Source organism: Microplitis demolitor, chromosome 10, assembly GCF_026212275.2.
Source record: "Microplitis demolitor isolate Queensland-Clemson2020A chromosome 10, iyMicDemo2.1a, whole genome shotgun sequence".
Classification (NCBI taxonomy): Eukaryota; Metazoa; Arthropoda; class Insecta; order Hymenoptera; family Braconidae; genus Microplitis; species Microplitis demolitor.
The window spans coordinates 6037595-6056706 of NC_068554.1; the positions used below are offsets into that span (position 1 = coordinate 6037595).

Here is a 19112-nt window from a genome sequence, read left to right on the forward strand (position 1 = left end):
TTTTCTAGTGTTTTTCTAAAAAAATGCAAATGCTCAATCGTGAAATATTTATTTGAAAGTTACTATTATAATTATTATTATTATTGAAAAGAGAATTGAATAAAAAATAATGAAGAGAGAACGTATTATGTAAATATTGGTTTGTTCTCTTGTTTGAATAAATAAAAAATCCGCTGATTAATAAATAAATTGTATGAGAAATAGGGGTTAAATATTTTATTATTAGCGGAAGTGTAGGAAAATGAAAGAAAATCAAAGTTAGTTTTACATTTATGTGGCACAAATGTAAACTGATATTTTTTGTTGATTTAATTATTTTTTTTTAATTAGATATTTTGTAAGTTTTTAAAAAACTGCGAAGAACATAATAAAATTAAGTGCGACAAAATAAAAAAAAAAGTAAATAAAACAAATAAGTCTGAGGTAATGCCTCGTAATCGTTAATTAATGAAGAAAAAAATATTTAAAAGACATTTATAATTCTTTTATATTAATTATTAAAAAAATGCAACTAATATAATAAATATATATAAATAAAAAAATTCCTCATTTTTACTTATTAATTTTTCTAATACGATTAATGTATTAACATTGTTATAAAAAGATTTATGTTTTGCCTTATTGTAAAATTATGTATCGTTTCTAATACGCTGTGAAAATATACATATAGATATATATATTTAAATCAATTGTATAGAAATATTTATTCTTAATTTATTTACGGCAGTAAAATTGAACTAAAAATGAACTTACCTTAGACTAAATTCTTCATTTCCGCAACGTATTGGACAGCAGCTTAAGTTCTAAATATAAAACTAATTTCTTATAAACTAAAGTCTTAATTATCTATTAATGGGAATATTTAAAAAAAAAAAAATTGGTATTCGTTTGATTGTTCTTTATTAAAAAATACAAACATCATTGAATTTATTGAGAAGTGATAAAAGCCTTGAAAATGAATATATACAAATTTATAAATAAATAAAAATAATAATCAAGCAGCTAAACATTTGATCTCTGAAGTATTACGATGTGTCATTTCAGAAACCCTAGGGGGTACAACAATTGGGTTCCTGAAATGTTTTTTGAACCAACATATCAATGCATCAAGATTATTGAACACTTGGTTGCGATATTTGAATCCCTGTGAGATAACAGTAACATACTCATGGTAACATCTTAATCGAGGCACGTACGAGAGTAAAAATTTACCAGGATAATTTTTCGAAGCCGAAAAAATGTATGGAATACTAGCAGGATTTTTTCTCTTCTGTTCCTTTAATATTTGCTCAGCCTTTTCTTTGAATCCAAGAACCTCAGGGTGATAGTACTTAAATTTAAGTATTTCTACGACATTACTAGCCATTACGTTGATATATCTCGCAAGTATTTCATCCAGGTCTTCAAATTTTTCAGTGCCGATCCACAAACTTCGTCCCAATGAAAAAGAATTTGATTTATCTGTTTCAATTACATCAATGTACTGATAAATGTCATCAGTTACTTTCCAAGTGACTGTTAAATGATCGATTCCTTTGCTGCTGGGTCTGATAATAGCTTCCCCTTGATCCATAGTCTTTATCATCTTCTCAGCTTCAGCGAAACTTATATTGTGAAATGACGGATGGACAACAAGACGTGTAGTATAAATCGGCTGTTTACTTTTCCTGCTTTCTTTTTCTGCTCTTTTATCTTCTTCTTCAGCCTCTGTGTCGTAGTATAAGTCCTTAGCAGGTCGCCAGGTATTATTTACGTCAGCAAGAACGCTGCTTTTACTGGAACATTCGCTGCCGAATTGGTCTACATCAATTTTGATAATACGACAAGCTATCACTTGTTGGATATGCACCCGATCCTGAGGATTCGCGACATAATTATCAGATATATTTATAGAATTAAGGTATCCAGACACTCCATTGTCCAAACGAAGTCTAACGCCGACAGCTTTTCCTGGACAAGATCCCGTGTCAAAATGATTCCATACTTCAGTGAGTTCAACAAAATCATCCTTGGAACAGAATGGACACTTCCAGAGTCCAGTATCGTCATTTTTAACGGGGTGTGCTTGATCCAGTTGTGTAACTTTGGGTTTTTTGAATCTGAACCCAATAACTGTTGCCTGGACTAGTTTGCCGACGTAAAAAGTTTCTTGAGTCTCTTTGGTCAATAGAGTAAACATTTCTTCAGGAGATGGAGATTTATAGGGCACTCGTAGATCTTTGTAGCGGTAAGTTAATTCAGTTTGGACATCATAGAGAGTAGTAATTTTATTTCCAAAGCCTTGTCTCTCTAACTCGACGGCAAAAGCTTCGAGATCTAATTCCTGAAGCTTGTAGGGAGTTTTTATTATTTCTTCGATAGCTGTACCTGGATCTGCATTTTTGACCCCGTATTCCAGAGCATCGACGGCCATTTTACGCGCCCACTCGTACGTTTCTGGATGAATTCTCGTGTTGTCCAACACCTCAATGTAGATATCTGAGTTGTCGTCGAGAGTAGCCGTGTCTATTTTTATAAATCCAGCGCAATTCATAAAAACTTTAGGTCCCATATGGCACACAGTCACCAAATGAGTACGATTTTCCAATTTATTTTTTTTGCTTTTCAGTATTTTCAATAGAACCTGACTTTTTCTGGGGCCTAATCCACAAACGAATTGTAATAAATTTTTATTGTAAACTTTATTGCTGCTCAAGTCGACACCAATTTCATTGACTCTGTTGATAAATTCAGTATACAAGTCCACCAAAAGCTCTTCTTTTGAAAGTAAATCTTGAAGGGGATGGAATTTCAAGCAGAGCAAGTCTTCATCTGGATTACAAAGCTGCGAAAATTCCCCGAGAGGATTTTGTAGACGTCGCGCAAGTGAAATCGATTCTCTCAGTAGTGGAGGGAACTCGCGGAATTCAGCTACTCCTCTATTGCTGGTAGAAAATAACTTTGCTACATTAGAGTCACATATTTCAACTTTTATAGCAGGATACTGTTCTTTGACAGCAAGCTTTGCCAAGCATTCCCTGATGTCATTGGAAATTGTTTGAGCATCTCTGGATTCACCGCCAATTACTACAATATGAGGCTTATTTTTGCTGATAAAATTTCGCAGAGAAAGTAAATCAGCTTCTTTGAGATGTCTTTCGTTTTGGTTAAAACTATTCTTACGTTTTAACAAATGAGGCAATTTTAAAAAGTCAACGCATTCACCATCCGGAGCGACGATTGAAGCAAACGCAGCTTGATTGACATCTGGAACATAAGCGATTCCCATTGACCTGATGCCTTCTCCAGTGTTCCAAGCTTCGTCATCTTGGCCATTAAATTTGCATGTGTAGGGAGCAAATTTTATCCAGTTGAATAATTTGCGACAGCACAAGTACGTGATGGATTCCTTTGCTTCAGCGGTGATATTAGCTCTTAATTCATTCTTCAAATCTGGTATAACATATTTTTTAAAAGCCAATTCTACACTACCAGTACGTAAATCATTCCAGTCTTGGACATTTCTGTTGAATTCATCTTTGATGTATAGCTGCTTGAATTCACTGATAAAGTCTGAGCCGACAATGCCTTTAACGGTTTCGCTGAATGTGATCGTTATCAAACCATCAGCTTCAGCAGTCGATAACTTGAGCCACATATGATCAACAAGTTCACGAACTGGTTTGTCCTTCAAGTACTTCATGGTATAGATCGGATGACTTTCATCTATTCCTCTGATTCCTTTTTTAGTCGGGCGTACTGACAGCTTAGCACGATCCATGTAAATTTCACGAGCGCATTTTCGTACAATTGGTTCACGTGCCAGTTGGATGGCCACCATGTGCTGAACAGCTTTCAGAACTTCTTCTGTGGACTGGAAACTTCCCCCGAGATAGTCTTGCGCCACTACATCAGGATGAACTGGATGTTGATTGACTTCATGACGCTGATAATTGTCTTGTAAATTTTCAGCAAAGTGTTCAGGAGTGAGACCAAATTTTTTAGCAAAACTGCTGAGCCCGGCGCGGACATAAAGTGCGTAAGGTCCACTTCTGATGGCCTGCTTAAGAGTACAGTCATTTTTTTCAGTCTCTTCAGCATCTTCATCCCCAAGCGATGGATCTTCACTATTTTTTTCTTCAGCCTCCAAAAGATATTGTTGACGTTTCCTATTTTTTTCCTGTCGAGCTTCCATCTCCTTCTGTCTCAAGATTTCCTTCATTCGCGGAATGTCGCGACTGTAGTAGAGCATGAAATGATTATAAACGTCATTTCTCTCTTCGTTTGTTTGGACGTTCTTCAATCGCTCGATATCTTCGTCTTTGATAATCCTAATCTCATCTGGAAGTGACGCCTCAGGATTCTTCATTAATTCGTCCAATTGAAAATCTCTCATATTTTCAAACAACCTCAGCAATTTTTGTTTTCTCTGGTACAATTGACACCACTTAGCATCGAACTTGTACACTTTCCACAAATCATCGATATTTAATTCTGGTTTCACTAGTTCCTTGCGGTAAAAAGCTATAAAAGGAACTTCAAAGTTTTGATTGCGCATCAAATTCAACGCATTCTTTATTTTCTTCACAGTTTCTGGTCCTTTAGATCCTAAATTATTCATACCGCCTGAACAATCCGTAACTTGTTGCAAAATTTTTCGTTGTGTGAATGCATGCTTATAAATCCACTCTGCCTCTTCATCAAGCTCGTTGGAACCTTCAGGTACAGGAGTAATCGGCGTTGAGCGTAACTGCATTCTCTCAGGAATGTCCTTGCAACGGATCTCATGATCTAGGTCCGTATAGAATGAGCGTTTTAAATCACTAGGCTCGTATATTTGGAAAATATTTTTGCCTGTAGGTTTTCTTGTACTCCTCTCATCTTCAGCTTCCTCATCTTCGTCTTCTGGAAACATGTCATCGTCGTACTGGTGTTGTACGGTGTCATAATCAAAGTCAACACCAAATATTTCCCTGGCCTGGTCCAGAGCTGAATCGCCTGCAGAAACATATTTCCTCTTGGGTATGGGCTTGTCATCATTGTCAACAATGAAATCATCGTCTGATGGAACACTTTGATCATCGTCGTCAAGATTGGATCCCTGATGCTCCGATTCGCGACTGGGACTTTGATTTTTAGTATCCTAAAATTTTTAATTATAAATTTGAATCCATGAAATAATTAAATAAAGTAAATTAAAATAATTATTATAGAAACTAAAATACTTACATCATCAATGCCATTTTCAAATAATTCATTAGCAATAGATTCTTTCTCAGTCCTTCCATTTTCGTCATCTTCGTCGTCAGATCCACCGGCTGGCATCTGCTTCAAACGTTTGAATCGTCGACGGTCAACAGTAATGCCCAAGTTTTCTTCAATCAAATCATAATCATCGTCCTCCAAACGATCATCAAAGTCATCGTCGTCGTCATGACTTTTCTTTCTTTTACTCCCGTTGACTTCATCGTCGGCTCCGTCACTTTTCTCATTTCCGCTGTTACGGCTTTCATCGTCGTCGTCGTCGTCGTCACAACTTTTTCGTCTTTTACTACCGTTGACTTCTCCATCGTCGTCACTTTCCTCACTACTACTGCTACTGCTACTGCTACTGCTACTGCTACTGCTACTGCTTTCATCATCATCTCCGTCACTTTCGCTGCTACTGCTTTCATCGTCGTCGCTTTCTATCACGTTATTCTTAAATCTCCTGTTTTCAACTTCTTCATACTCTTCAGTGTTCTTTAACTATAAATTAATAAAATAATATTTATTAAAAATAGTTTTCATTTTAAAAAATCACATTTCAAAAAGTCGCACCAAAAAAAAATTAATCTATTCACTTAAATTAAAAATTTATTTGACAATATTTAATTCAAAATAATTATTTGATCCACATTAAATTTAAAATTCGACTTAAATTATTTTTAAAAAATAAATAAAGAAAAAAAACTTACGAAATTCATTTTTGCAGCAATAATTTTTTGATGTAGATATTTTCAAAAAAAAAACACAAGTAACTTCTGTAACTACTATCAACTTAGATGTTAGAATAGTAACTTCTGTAACAATTATCAATAAGATAAAGTGTGATCGTGATCCTCAAAAGAGTACAGGACAACTAAACTGCATCAAGGTGCGAGTTGCACTTCAAATACCCAGCAAGTCCTTTTCGTTTAAAGATCCAAATTAAGGTAGAAGGGACACTTCTTACAAGTTCATTGGTCAGATGAATTTTACAAAATTTATGTGAATCTCATTAGTTACTTTAGAATAATGGTAACTCTAAGGAGACTGTGTATATTACAAAGAACAAACATTACGGCAGACTGGGTAATTACGCAGGTAATGAACTCATGACCCCTTGTACTGTATGAACCCTTACTTATTTATCTTGTAAGTGTTTTTAATCCTATAATGACTAAGAGTTTGTCTATCCTTAATTAACTAACCATTGGAGTTTATTATGTCGGTACTTAAATATTTTGTCCCTCAGGTGTGAAAAGGAAATAAATCACTAATTTACATCTCAGACAAGACGAATGGAAATTTTTTTATAGCAGAAGAAATTATTGGGATTATACGAGTATTTAAAATAAATAAATTACAAAATATGAGTGTTATTTAATTTTTAAGTTATCTTAATATATCAGGATATTTAGAGAAAAAAAAATAATTATTCTCCGTAAAATAATATTTTATATTTTTTCGTTTAATAGTAATGTTAAAAAGTAAATTTAAAATATATGTTTTCTATTAAAAGAAAATAAACCATTTTCTAGTGGATTTTTATGATTACTTGGATCGGTCTCAGGACATCTTTGACGTCATGTAGCCTAAGTGCTGTACAAATTGAAGACAATGTGTTTTCACTTGAAGACAAATATACATATATATATTTATTTTAGAAAACAGGAAAAAAGGATTTTAGGTCACACTGTAGAATAATTTTAGAAAATGTCAGTCTTAAGATTGGGCGGTCTTAAAAAAATTTTCGAATTTAACATTTATGATCACACGGAGAAAAACGGAGTTAAGAAATCTACGAATTTGAGACAAGAAGTTAAATCGCCGAAAAAATAATTATGCAGGACTGTAATTATTACTGCGATTATTGGTTTTATTGAAATTTTTGTGGTTTCGAGGCCGCTGCTGGGAATCCTACTCAATTTGAATTCCGACATCATTTTTCTCTAAATAATAAAGGAAAAGTTTAAATATCGACTTCTTATAGATCTTGTAAATAAATTTTAAAACGATTCTCAGGCTCTCTATCCCTCAGACAATTGCGCAAGAAGTATGCAATAGCCAGTAGAATAACTCAAGCGTCAATATGACAAGATTTAAGCCTTCTGTTTGGTAGTAATTTATATATATCGCGTTACTAAAACCAAAAGGGCGTATCTCAAAATATAGGCCCTTTTGGTTCTGCAGAACTTTACTTTTTTTTTTTTTTTTTTTTTTTTTTTTAATAAGTAATTTAGTAATTTGTTATATTTATTTTTTATATCATTTTATTTATTTCCATTCTTTTAATTGCCTCGAAACTTTTCATTCCCTGCTAGATCATTTGAATTTATATTTAAAATCCGAAATATTTTTTGAATTTATTGTAAATAGAATTTATAAAAAGTCTTATCAATTTTATAAAATCTTTTTGATAGACGAATGCGCATAACTTTTATATCTATATTTGTAATATATATATATATATATAAATATGAATATTAATTAATGCTCACATAGTGGCGTTGATTGGAGATACTTCAAATCACCATAAGCTACTGTATCTTTCCCAACTCCTTTTGGTAAGTTAGCATGCTTTGGTAGAATTATTTATTTAAATTTAATTATGGTTAAATAAAATAATTAATTTCCATAATTAAATTTAATCATTAGCACTTAATCCATTCGTAGGAGCTGTTGGTACGTACACGATTTTTTATTCCCTATTATTTTATTTAATGAACAGCAAAAATATTTAAATTTATAAAGATTCTTTGTAATTAAATTTAATATTTCTACAGAAAAATATAAAATCTTTATGAATTTAAGTTTATTATAAATGCCATCACAAACACATACACTTTAATTGTAATAAAAAATCCTATTTGTTTTATAATTACGCTTGATTTTTATACCTACTGAATTGAGCAATAAATTGAGTAATTAGTTATTAATTAATTAATTAATTAATTTTTTTTCAAATTCAGGTCAGAGAACGCAGTGTCAGAAGTGTACCGATGGGTCATTCGCATCGCGCGTCAAGGTCATCTTTAAGTGCTGGTACACCAGATAGTCTCAGTGACAATGAGAGCTCATTCAAATTGTCAACAAGAAAAACTAGTACTCCTTACAGAAGTGTCATTACACCAAGTAAGTACTCAATTAATCAGTAGGATGATTATATTTATGAATATACTTTATATAATTAAATTTAAATTAGGTGGCAGCCGTCCATCTAGCCGTCCAGCATCACGACCGGCATCAAGGCCAGCAAGTAGACCCAGTAGTAGACCAGCGTCAAGACAAGGTAGTAAACTACCAAGTCGATATGGTTCAACTCAATCATTAGATAGTACAGGTAATTATATTTTACTTTATTAAATATTTATTTAAGTATTTGACGTTTTATTTATATTTAATTTTGTTTAGATGAATCAGGTACTCCAAGTCGTATTCCACGAAGAACACTAGGTACAACTGGAACAACACCGACGTCAAGTCGACACAACAGTATTTCTGGAAGAAAATTAATTCCTCCAGTAAACGGGTCATCAACATCTCGACCTCGGACTCCCACTGGACTCGTAAGTCCTGCAAGCGGAGTCCCATCTAGGTAAGTTTTTATTACTTATATTTTTTATAAATAAAATCCTGCATTTAAATTTCACAGATAAAAAAAAAAACTAATATGCATTGCTCCAGATTTATTGACAGCGCAATAGATTTAACTGCATTATCAACTGCATTTAAAATTTTAAAAATAAATTAACACATCATTTATATTTATATTAATTAGCATAATAAAATATTTTAAATATTTAAAATTTAAAAAATAGTCGCGAGCCTTTAATTAAATAATTAATTTTTTACTGCTACTTTTTAATATTTTAATTTATTATTAAATTCGCTAGATTTTATTTAAAAAAAAAAAATTGAAAAACATAACAAACTGATCTAGAGTCATAACTAAAAATTTTTTTAGGCTTGGTTCGATTTATAGAACATCGAGTATCCCAACTCTTTCTGGTGCCGTAACACCAAATAGGTAAAGCGTAATTAATATAACTGGGAATTATAATTTATTTAATACGGTGTCGGGATAATAATAAAATAGGCTGCTTTAACTAATGGTTTATTTCTGATATATATATATATATATATATATATATATATATAAAAAGATAAAAATAAAACCACTTTCAATTAACATTTCCACTGTCTTGCTCTCTATAACTCTGGTGATGGTTTAGTCGCTCGCGGATTCCTGTGTACGTGGGACCAGATATTAAATCTCCTCAATCTACAACGAGTAATTTTTCAACTCATTCCACGCAAAGCAACCATTCTACAATTTCAACTGACTCCACTGGGTATGCCTGATCTGTCGCTAGTTTGTCATGTCCGTTTTCTTTCCTTGCATCATAAACTGAACTGATATTATTATTATTATTATTTTTCCCAAAACCAAAAAAAAAGTACCGTTTTAATGAGTGACAGCACAATTCCTTTACCCACTTTCAAATTATCAAATTATTTTTATTTAAAACAACCTCCGACTTTTATTATTATTTGTTTTTTTTTTTTTTTTTTTTTTTTTTGTATTTACCCTTACTGTTTATTTATCTAAATATCTATTTTATTTTGCTTTGAAATAATACTAACTCTCATAAATATATATCAGGGGCAGCTCTGTCTGTACCAGTTCAGCAACTAACTATTCATCAGCTATTAAATATGCTAGGTAACTAGCATCTGTCATTCATTGTTTAAATATTTACAAAATAATCATTTTTCAATTTTATGTCACGTAATCTAGCGATCCGTGGTCTTATTTTTAGTCACAATTTAAAAAATTTAGTTAAAGTAAAATTGACACTGAAATAATAATTTCTTAAAGTAGAAATTTAAATTTAAAAATGATTATTTTGTTTGCTTTATAAATAAATGCTTATAAAAATAGCTTGTAGAAAAATGTGATTGTCAAGAGTCTAAATGTCAACTGTAGTTTATCTTGGTGTAAATAATAATTAATTTATAAAAATTACTAATTATTATAATTAAATTATCTTAGGACACGAACACCTTCCAGTGGTTCATCGACGCCCTTGCCACCGGCGTCAAAATTATCGCGCAAACCTTCAGGAGCTTCAGATACTTCAGTCTCAGCTCTTCCAGTTTCATCACGCAAAGGAACCAAACCCACGGCCATTGATCAGAGAGCTCCATTTAGATTGTAATTAAAATTTAAAACTAAAAAAAAACTTTAAATCGTTTACGCGAGACGTATGTTTATATTATCATCAAAAAATTATCACAAATATCGTGTTTATAAATTAAAAAAAAAAAAAAAAAAAAATAGATTATCTTTGATCGAACTTTTCATACTGTTTTTAATCAAACGCAATGCCAGTAATTATTAAGAGCATCGCTAATAAATTGTTTACATTGTCTAAAAAAAAAAAAAAAAAACTAAAAAAAAATATTTAAAACGTAATTTTAAAAAAAAAAATATCGAAAAATAGAATTAACATATTTAAGTGTAGTGAAAATAATTTAAAAAATTATTAAAATTTCTATTTATCAAGCAAGTTTATTAAAATATATAAACTAACTTACATATTAATTAATATTGAGCCTCGTTTGACGAAATTATAAAAAGTTTAACGTTACTAAGTGACAACAGATTTATAAATAAATAAACTATTGTATAATATGATTTATTGGTCACAGAGATGAACTAAAGTCAGTTAATTAAAATATAAATAATAATAAATTTTTAAAATAAACTAACAAGTGTTCCTAATAGTACCGAATTTTCGTTACCGAACGAAATTAGTTCGTACAAACAAGCTAAAAAAGAAAAACAATCTCATTACACATTTGAATGCCATTTACATAAATAATATTTATAATTATCATTTATTAAATATTTAATTGTGTAATTAATTTACTTTTACTTAAAATAATTATTTGTTTAATCTTTATACTAAAACTTTGTTCCTAATTTTTTTTTCATATATTAAAAATTAAATTTAAATGTAATTGTAACTTTGAAAAGAGATTTTCTACGCGCGGGTACTGATCCGGTTCGGGGAAAAAAAAACATCAAATGGCAGACCCGCGCGTAGACTTCTGTAATTTTTGTTGTAAGAAAATTAATATTTACCATTACCTATTAATTTTTTATTGGAACAATTATGATCTGATAAAAAAAAAAAAGTTGAACTAATACGCGAGGTTGCGCTTAAGTTTAATGTTTTATTATTTTTTTTTTTAAATAAAATGTAATAATACCAATTGTCCTAAAAATTAAGAGCTAGAATATATAAGTGTTTAGATATTAACAAAATTGTTATTATTAAGTACTTTTTATTTTTGATTCTTTGCTGTCACGGACTAGAACATTTGCAATTTAAATTTATTATTTTTTTTTTTATTTTTTCTAGTGTTTTTCTAAAAAAATGCAAATGCTCAATCGTGAAATATTTATTTGAAAGTTACTATTATAATTATTATTATTATTGAAAAGAGAATTGAATAAAAAATAATGAAGAGAGAACGTATTATGTAAATATTGGTTTGTTCTCTTGTTTGAATAAATAAAAAATCCGCTGATTAATAAATAAATTGTATGAGAAATAGGGGTTAAATATTTTATTATTAGCGGAAGTGTAGGAAAATGAAAGAAAATCAAAGTTAGTTTTACATTTATGTGGCACAAATGTAAACTGATATTTTTTGTTGATTTAATTATTTTTTTTTAATTAGATATTTTGTAAGTTTTTAAAAAACTGCGAAGAACATAATAAAATTAAGTGCGACAAAATAAAAAAAAAAGTAAATAAAACAAATAAGTCTGAGGTAATGCCTCGTAATCGTTAATTAATGAAGAAAAAAATATTTAAAAGACATTTATAATTCTTTTATATTAATTATTAAAAAAATGCAACTAATATAATAAATATATATAAATAAAAAAATTCCTCATTTTTACTTATTAATTTTTCTAATACGATTAATGTATTAACATTGTTATAAAAAGATTTATGTTTTGCCTTATTGTAAAATTATGTATCGTTTCTAATACGCTGTGAAAATATACATATAGATATATATATATTTAAATCAATTGTATAGAAATATTTATTCTTAATTTATTTACGGCAGTAAAATTGAACTAAAAATGAACTTACCTTAGACTAAATTCTTCATTTCCGCAACGTATTGGACAGCAGCTTAAGTTCTAAATATAAAACTAATTTCTTATAAACTAAAGTCTTAATTATCTATTAATGGGAATATTTAAAAAAAAAAAAATTGGTATTCGTTTGATTGTTCTTTATTAAAAAATACAAACATCATTGAATTTATTGAGAAGTGATAAAAGCCTTGAAAATGAATATATACAAATTTATAAATAAATAAAAATAATAATCAAGCAGCTAAACATTTGATCTCTGAAGTATTACGATGTGTCATTTCAGAAACCCTAGGGGGTACAACAATTGGGTTCCTGAAATGTTTTTTGAACCAACATATCAATGCATCAAGATTATTGAACACTTGGTTGCGATATTTGAATCCCTGTGAGATAACAGTAACATACTCATGGTAACATCTTAATCGAGGCACGTACGAGAGTAAAAATTTACCAGGATAATTTTTCGAAGCCGAAAAAATGTATGGAATACTAGCAGGATTTTTTCTCTTCTGTTCCTTTAATATTTGCTCAGCCTTTTCTTTGAATCCAAGAACCTCAGGGTGATAGTACTTAAATTTAAGTATTTCTACGACATTACTAGCCATTACGTTGATATATCTCGCAAGTATTTCATCCAGGTCTTCAAATTTTTCAGTGCCGATCCACAAACTTCGTCCCAATGAAAAAGAATTTGATTTATCTGTTTCAATTACATCAATGTACTGATAAATGTCATCAGTTACTTTCCAAGTGACTGTTAAATGATCGATTCCTTTGCTGCTGGGTCTGATAATAGCTTCCCCTTGATCCATAGTCTTTATCATCTTCTCAGCTTCAGCGAAACTTATATTGTGAAATGACGGATGGACAACAAGACGTGTAGTATAAATCGGCTGTTTACTTTTCCTGCTTTCTTTTTCTGCTCTTTTATCTTCTTCTTCAGCCTCTGTGTCGTAGTATAAGTCCTTAGCAGGTCGCCAGGTATTATTTACGTCAGCAAGATCGCTGCTTTTACTGGAACATTCGCTGCCGAATTGGTCTACATCAATTTTGATAATACGACAAGCTATCACTTGTTGGATATGCACCCGATCCTGAGGATTCGCGACATAATTATCAGATATATTTATAGAATTAAGGTATCCAGACACTCCATTGTCCAAACGAAGTCTAACGCCGACAGCTTTTCCTGGACAAGATCCCGTGTCAAAATGATTCCATACTTCAGTGAGTTCAACAAAATCATCCTTGGAACAGAATGGACACTTCCAGAGTCCAGTATCGTCATTTTTAACGGGGTGTGCTTGATCCAGTTGTGTAACTTTGGGTTTTTTGAATCTGAACCCAATAACTGTTGCCTGGACTAGTTTGCCGACGTAAAAAGTTTCTTGAGTCTCTTTGGTCAATAGAGTAAACATTTCTTCAGGAGATGGAGATTTATAGGGCACTCGTAGATCTTTGTAGCGGTAAGTTAATTCAGTTTGGACATCATAGAGAGTAGTAATTTTATTTCCAAAGCCTTGTCTCTCTAACTCGACGGCAAAAGCTTCGAGATCTAATTCCTGAAGCTTGTAGGGAGTTTTTATTATTTCTTCGATAGCTGTACCTGGATCTGCATTTTTGACCCCGTATTCCAGAGCATCGACGGCCATTTTACGCGCCCACTCGTACGTTTCTGGATGAATTCTCGTGCTGTCCAACACCTCAATGTAGATATCTGAGTTGTCGTCGAGAGTAGCCGTGTCTATTTTTATAAATCCAGCGCAATTCATAAAAACTTTAGGTCCCATATGGCACACAGTCACCAAATGAGTACGATTTTCCAATTTATTTTTTTTGCTTTTCAGTATTTTCAATAGAACCTGACTTTTTCTGGGGCCTAATCCACAAACGAATTGTAATAAATTTTTATTGTAAACTTTATTGCTGCTCAAGTCGACACCAATTTCATTGACTCTGTTGATAAATTCAGTATACAAGTCCACCAAAAGCTCTTCTTTTGAAAGTAAATCTTGAAGGGGATGGAATTTCAAGCAGAGCAAGTCTTCATCTGGATTACAAAGCTGCGAAAATTCCCCGAGAGGATTTTGTAGACGTCGCGCAAGTGAAATCGATTCTCTCAGTAGTGGAGGGAACTCGCGGAATTCAGCTACTCCTCTATTGCTGGTAGAAAATAACTTTGCTACATTAGAGTCACATATTTCAACTTTTATAGCAGGATACTGTTCTTTGACAGCAAGCTTTGCCAAGCATTCCCTGATGTCATTGGAAATTGTTTGAGCATCTCTGGATTCACCGCCAATTACTACAATATGAGGCTTATTTTTGCTGATGAAATTTCGCAGAGAAAGTAAATCAGCTTCTTTGAGATGTCTTTCGTTTTGGTTAAAACTATTCTTACGTTTTAACAAATGAGGCAATTTTAAAAAGTCAACGCATTCACCATCCGGAGCGACGATTGAAGCAAACGCAGCTTGATTGACATCTGGAACATAAGCGATTCCCATTGACCTGATGCCTTCTCCAGTGTTCCAAGCTTCGTCATCTTGGCCATTAAATTTGCATGTGTAGGGAGCAAATTTTATCCAGTTGAATAATTTGCGACAGCACAAGTACGTGATGGATTCCTTTGCTTCAGCGGTGATATTAGCTCTTAATTCATTCTTCAAATCTGGTATAACATATTTTTTAAAAGCCAATTCTACACTACCAGTACGTAAATCATTCCAGTCTTGGACATTTCTGTTGAATTCATCTTTGATGTATAGCTGCTTGAATTCACTGATAAAGTCTGAGCCGACAATGCCTTTAACGGTTTCGCTGAATGTGATCGTTATCAAACCATCAGCTTCAGCAGTCGATAACTTGAGCCACATATGATCAACAAGTTCACGAACTGGTTTGTCCTTCAAGTACTTCATGGTATAGATCGGATGACTTTCATCTATTCCTCTGATTCCTTTTTTAGTCGGGCGTACTGACAGCTTAGCACGATCCATGTAAATTTCACGAGCGCATTTTCGTACAATTGGTTCACGTGCCAGTTGGATGGCCACCATGTGCTGAACAGCTTTCAGAACTTCTTCTGTGGACTGGAAACTTCCCCCGAGATAGTCTTGCGCCACTACATCAGGATGAACTGGATGTTGATTGACTTCATGACGCTGATAATTGTCTTGTAAATTTTCAGCAAAGTGTTCAGGAGTGAGACCAAACTTTTTAGCAAAACTGCTGAGCCCGGCGCGGACATAAAGTGCGTAAGGTCCACTTCTGACGGCCTGCTTAAGAGTACAGTCATTTTTTTCAGTCTCTTCAGCATCTTCATCCCCAAGCGATGGATCTTCACTATTTTTTTCTTCAGCCTCCAAAAGATATTGTTGACGTTTCCTATTTTTTTCCTGTCGAGCTTCCATCTCCTTCTGTCTCAAGATTTCCTTCATTCGCGGAATGTCGCGACTGTAGTAGAGCATGAAATGATTATAAACGTCATTTCTCTCTTCGTTTGTTTGGACGTTCTTCAATCGCTCGATATCTTCGTCTTTGATAATCCTAATCTCATCTGGAAGTGACGCCTCAGGATTCTTCATTAATTCGTCCAATTGAAAATCTCTCATATTTTCAAACAACCTCAGCAATTTTTGTTTTCTCTGGTACAATTGACACCACTTAGCATCGAACTTGTACACTTTCCACAAATCATCGATATTTAATTCTGGTTTCACTAGTTCCTTGCGGTAAAAAGCTATAAAAGGAACTTCAAAGTTTTGATTGCGCATCAAATTCAACGCATTCTTTATTTTCTTCACAGTTTCTGGTCCTTTAGATCCTAAATTATTCATACCGCCTGAACAATCCGTAACTTGTTGCAAAATTTTTCGTTGTGTGAATGCATGCTTATAAATCCACTCTGCCTCTTCATCAAGCTCGTTGGAACCTTCAGGTACAGGAGTAATCGGCGTTGAGCGTAACTGCATTCTCTCAGGAATGTCCTTGCAACGGATCTCATGATCTAGGTCCGTATAGAATGAGCGTTTTAAATCACTAGGCTCGTATATTTGGAAAATATTTTTGCCTGTAGGTTTTCTTGTACTCCTCTCATCTTCAGCTTCCTCATCTTCGTCTTCTGGAAACATGTCATCGTCGTACTGGTGTTGTACGGTGTCATAATCAAAGTCAACACCAAATATTTCCCTGGCCTGGTCCAGAGCTGAATCGCCTGCAGAAACATATTTCCTCTTGGGTATGGGCTTGTCATCATTGTCAACAATGAAATCATCGTCTGATGGAACACTTTGATCATCGTCGTCAAGATTGGATCCCTGATGCTCCGATTCGCGACTGGGACTTTGATTTTTAGTATCCTAAAATTTTTAATTATAAATTTGAATCCATGAAATAATTAAATAAAGTAAATTAAAATAATTATTATAGAAACTAAAATACTTACATCATCAATGCCATTTTCAAATAATTCATTAGCAATAGATTCTTTCTCAGTCCTTCCATTTTCGTCATCTTCGTCGTCAGATCCACCGGCTGGCATCTGCTTCAAACGTTTGAATCGTCGACGGTCAACAGTAATGCCCAAGTTTTCTTCAATCAAATCATAATCATCGTCCTCCAAACGATCATCAAAGTCATCGTCGTCGTCATGACTTTTCTTTCTTTTACTCCCGTTGACTTCATCGTCGGCTCCGTCACTTTTCTCATTTCCGCTGTTACGGCTTTCATCGTCGTCGTCGTCGTCGTCACAACTTTTTCGTCTTTTACTACCGTTGACTTCTCCATCGTCGTCACTTTCCTCACTACTACTGCTACTGCTACTGCTACTGCTACTGCTACTGCTACTGCTTTCATCATCATCTCCGTCACTTTCGCTGCTACTGCTTTCATCGTCGTCGCTTTCTATCACGTTATTCTTAAATCTCCTGTTTTCAACTTCTTCATACTCTTCAGTGTTCTTTAACTATAAATTAATAAAATAATATTTATTAAAAATAGTTTTCATTTTAAAAAATCACATTTCAAAAAGTCGCACCAAAAAAAAATTAATCTATTCACTTAAATTAAAAATTTATTTGACAATATTTAATTCAAAATAATTATTTGATCCACATTAAATTTAAAATTCGACTTAAATTATTTTTAAAAAATAAATAAAGAAAAAAAACTTACGAAATTCATTTTTGCAGCAATAATTTTTTGATGTAGATATTTTCAAAAAAAAAACACAAGTAACTTCTGTAACTACTATCAACTTAGATGTTAGAATAGTAACTTCTGTAACAATTATCAATAAGATAAAGTGTGATCGTGATCCTCAAAAGAGTACAGGACAACTAAACTGCATCAAGGTGCGAGTTGCACTTCAAATACCCAGCAAGTCCTTTTCGTTTAAAGATCCAAATTAAGGTAGAAGGGACACTTCTTACAAGTTCATTGGTCAGATGAATTTTACAAAATTTATGTGAATCTCATTAGTTACTTTAGAATAATGGTAACTCTAAGGAGACTGTGTATATTACAAAGAACAAACATTACGGCAGACTGGGTAATTACGCAGGTAATGAACTCATGACCCCTTGTACTGTATGAACCCTTACTTATTTATCTTGTAAGTGTTTTTAATCCTATAATGACTAAGAGTTTGTCTATCCTTAATTAACTAACCATTGGAGTTTATTATGTCGGTACTTAAATATTTTGTCCCTCAGGTGTGAAAAGGAAATAAATCACTAATTTACATCTCAGACAAGACGAATGGAAATTTTTTTATAGCAGAAGAAATTATTGGGATTATACGAGTATTTAAAATAAATAAATTACAAAATATGAGTGTTATTTAATTTTTAAGTTATCTTAATATATCAGGATATTTAGAGAAAAAAAAATAATTATTCTCCGTAAAATAATATTTTATATTTTTTCGTTTAATAGTAATGTTAAAAAGTAAATTTAAAATATATGTTTTCTATTAAAAGAAAATAAACCATTTTCTAGTGGATTTTTATGATTACTTGGATCGGTCTCAGGACATCTTTGACGTCATGTAGCCTAAGTGCTGTACAAATTGAAGACAATGTGTTTTCACTTGAAGACAAATATACATATATATATTTATTTTAGAAAACAGGAAAAAAGGATTTTAGGTCACACTGTAGAATAATTTTAGAAAATGTCAGTCTTAAGATTGGGCGGTCTTAAAAAAATTTTCGAATTTAACATTTATGATCACACGGAGAAAAACGGAGTTAAGAAATCTACGAATTTGAGACAAGAAGTTAAATCGCCGAAAAAATAATTATGCAGGACTGTAATTATTACTGCGATTATTGGTTTTATTGAAATTTTTGTGGTTTCGAGGCCGCTGCTGGGAATCCTACTCAATTTGAATTCCGACATCATTTTTCTCTAAATAATAAAGGAAAAGTTTAAATATCGACTTCTTATAGATCTTGTAAATAAATTTTAAAACGATTCTCAGGCTCTCTATCCCTCAGACAATTGCGCAAGAAGTATGCAATAGCCAGTAGAATAACTCAAGCGTCAATATGACAAGATTTAAGCCTTCTGTTTGGTAGTAATTTATATATATCGCGTTACTAAAACCAAAAGGGCGTATCTCAAAATATAGGCCCTTTTGGTTCTGCAGAACTTTACTTTTTTTTTTTTTTTTTTTTTTTTTTTTAATAAGTAATTTAGTAAT

The 19112-nt window shown here is 32.2% G+C and overlaps 3 protein-coding genes across 3 annotated transcripts; 1 reads left to right on the top strand and 2 right to left on the bottom strand.

Annotated features, from left to right (window-relative positions):
* Positions 1-994: 994 nt before the first annotated feature.
* LOC128668788 (transcription elongation factor SPT6-like) lies at positions 995-7166 on the bottom strand. The gene is made up of 3 exons (XM_053742474.1): positions 7086-7166; positions 5209-5727; positions 995-5122 (listed from the first exon to the last, which is right to left on the bottom strand). Exons 1-3 carry the CDS (start codon positions 7164-7166, stop codon positions 995-997), a joined length of 4728 nt encoding a protein of 1575 aa, XP_053598449.1.
* A 1014-nt stretch (positions 7167-8180) lies between these two features.
* LOC128668738 (uncharacterized protein DKFZp434B061-like) lies at positions 8181-10518 on the top strand. The gene is made up of 5 exons (XM_053742328.1): positions 8181-8355; positions 8426-8563; positions 8635-8818; positions 9188-9250; positions 10277-10518. Exons 1-5 carry the CDS (start codon positions 8223-8225, stop codon positions 10440-10442), a joined length of 684 nt encoding a protein of 227 aa, XP_053598303.1. The 5' UTR covers positions 8181-8222; the 3' UTR covers positions 10443-10518.
* A 2121-nt stretch (positions 10519-12639) lies between these two features.
* On the bottom strand, positions 12640-18811 carry LOC128668789 (transcription elongation factor SPT6-like). Its single transcript, XM_053742475.1, has 3 exons — positions 18731-18811; positions 16854-17372; positions 12640-16767 (listed from the first exon to the last, which is right to left on the bottom strand). The coding sequence occupies exons 1-3, from the start codon at positions 18809-18811 to the stop codon at positions 12640-12642; spliced, it is 4728 nt and encodes a 1575-aa protein (XP_053598450.1).
* Positions 18812-19112: the final 301 nt, after the last annotated feature.

Excerpts from the sequence above, each read along its gene's own strand:
- LOC128668738 (XM_053742328.1), top strand. The coding sequence starts at position 8,223 with ATGGGTCATTCGCATCGCGCGTCAAGGTCATCTTTAAGTGCTGGTACA. Across the intron at positions 8,564-8,634 it reads TCAATCATTAGATAGTACAG|ATGAATCAGGTACTCCAAGT; the intron begins GTAATTATATTT and ends AATTTTGTTTAG. Across the intron at positions 9,251-10,276 it reads GGTGCCGTAACACCAAATAG|GACACGAACACCTTCCAGTG; the intron begins GTAAAGCGTAAT and ends AAATTATCTTAG.
- LOC128668789 (XM_053742475.1), bottom strand. The coding sequence starts at position 18,811 with ATGATGTCGGAATTCAAATTGAGTAGGATTCCCAGCAGCGGCCTCGAA. Across the intron at positions 17,373-18,730 it reads CAATAAAACCAATAATCGCA|TTAAAGAACACTGAAGAGTA; the intron begins GTAATAATTACA and ends ATTAATTTATAG. Across the intron at positions 16,768-16,853 it reads TTGAAAATGGCATTGATGAT|GATACTAAAAATCAAAGTCC; the intron begins GTAAGTATTTTA and ends TAAAAATTTTAG.
- LOC128668788 (XM_053742474.1), bottom strand. The coding sequence starts at position 7,166 with ATGATGTCGGAATTCAAATTGAGTAGGATTCCCAGCAGCGGCCTCGAA. Across the intron at positions 5,728-7,085 it reads CAATAAAACCAATAATCGCA|TTAAAGAACACTGAAGAGTA; the intron begins GTAATAATTACA and ends ATTAATTTATAG. Across the intron at positions 5,123-5,208 it reads TTGAAAATGGCATTGATGAT|GATACTAAAAATCAAAGTCC; the intron begins GTAAGTATTTTA and ends TAAAAATTTTAG.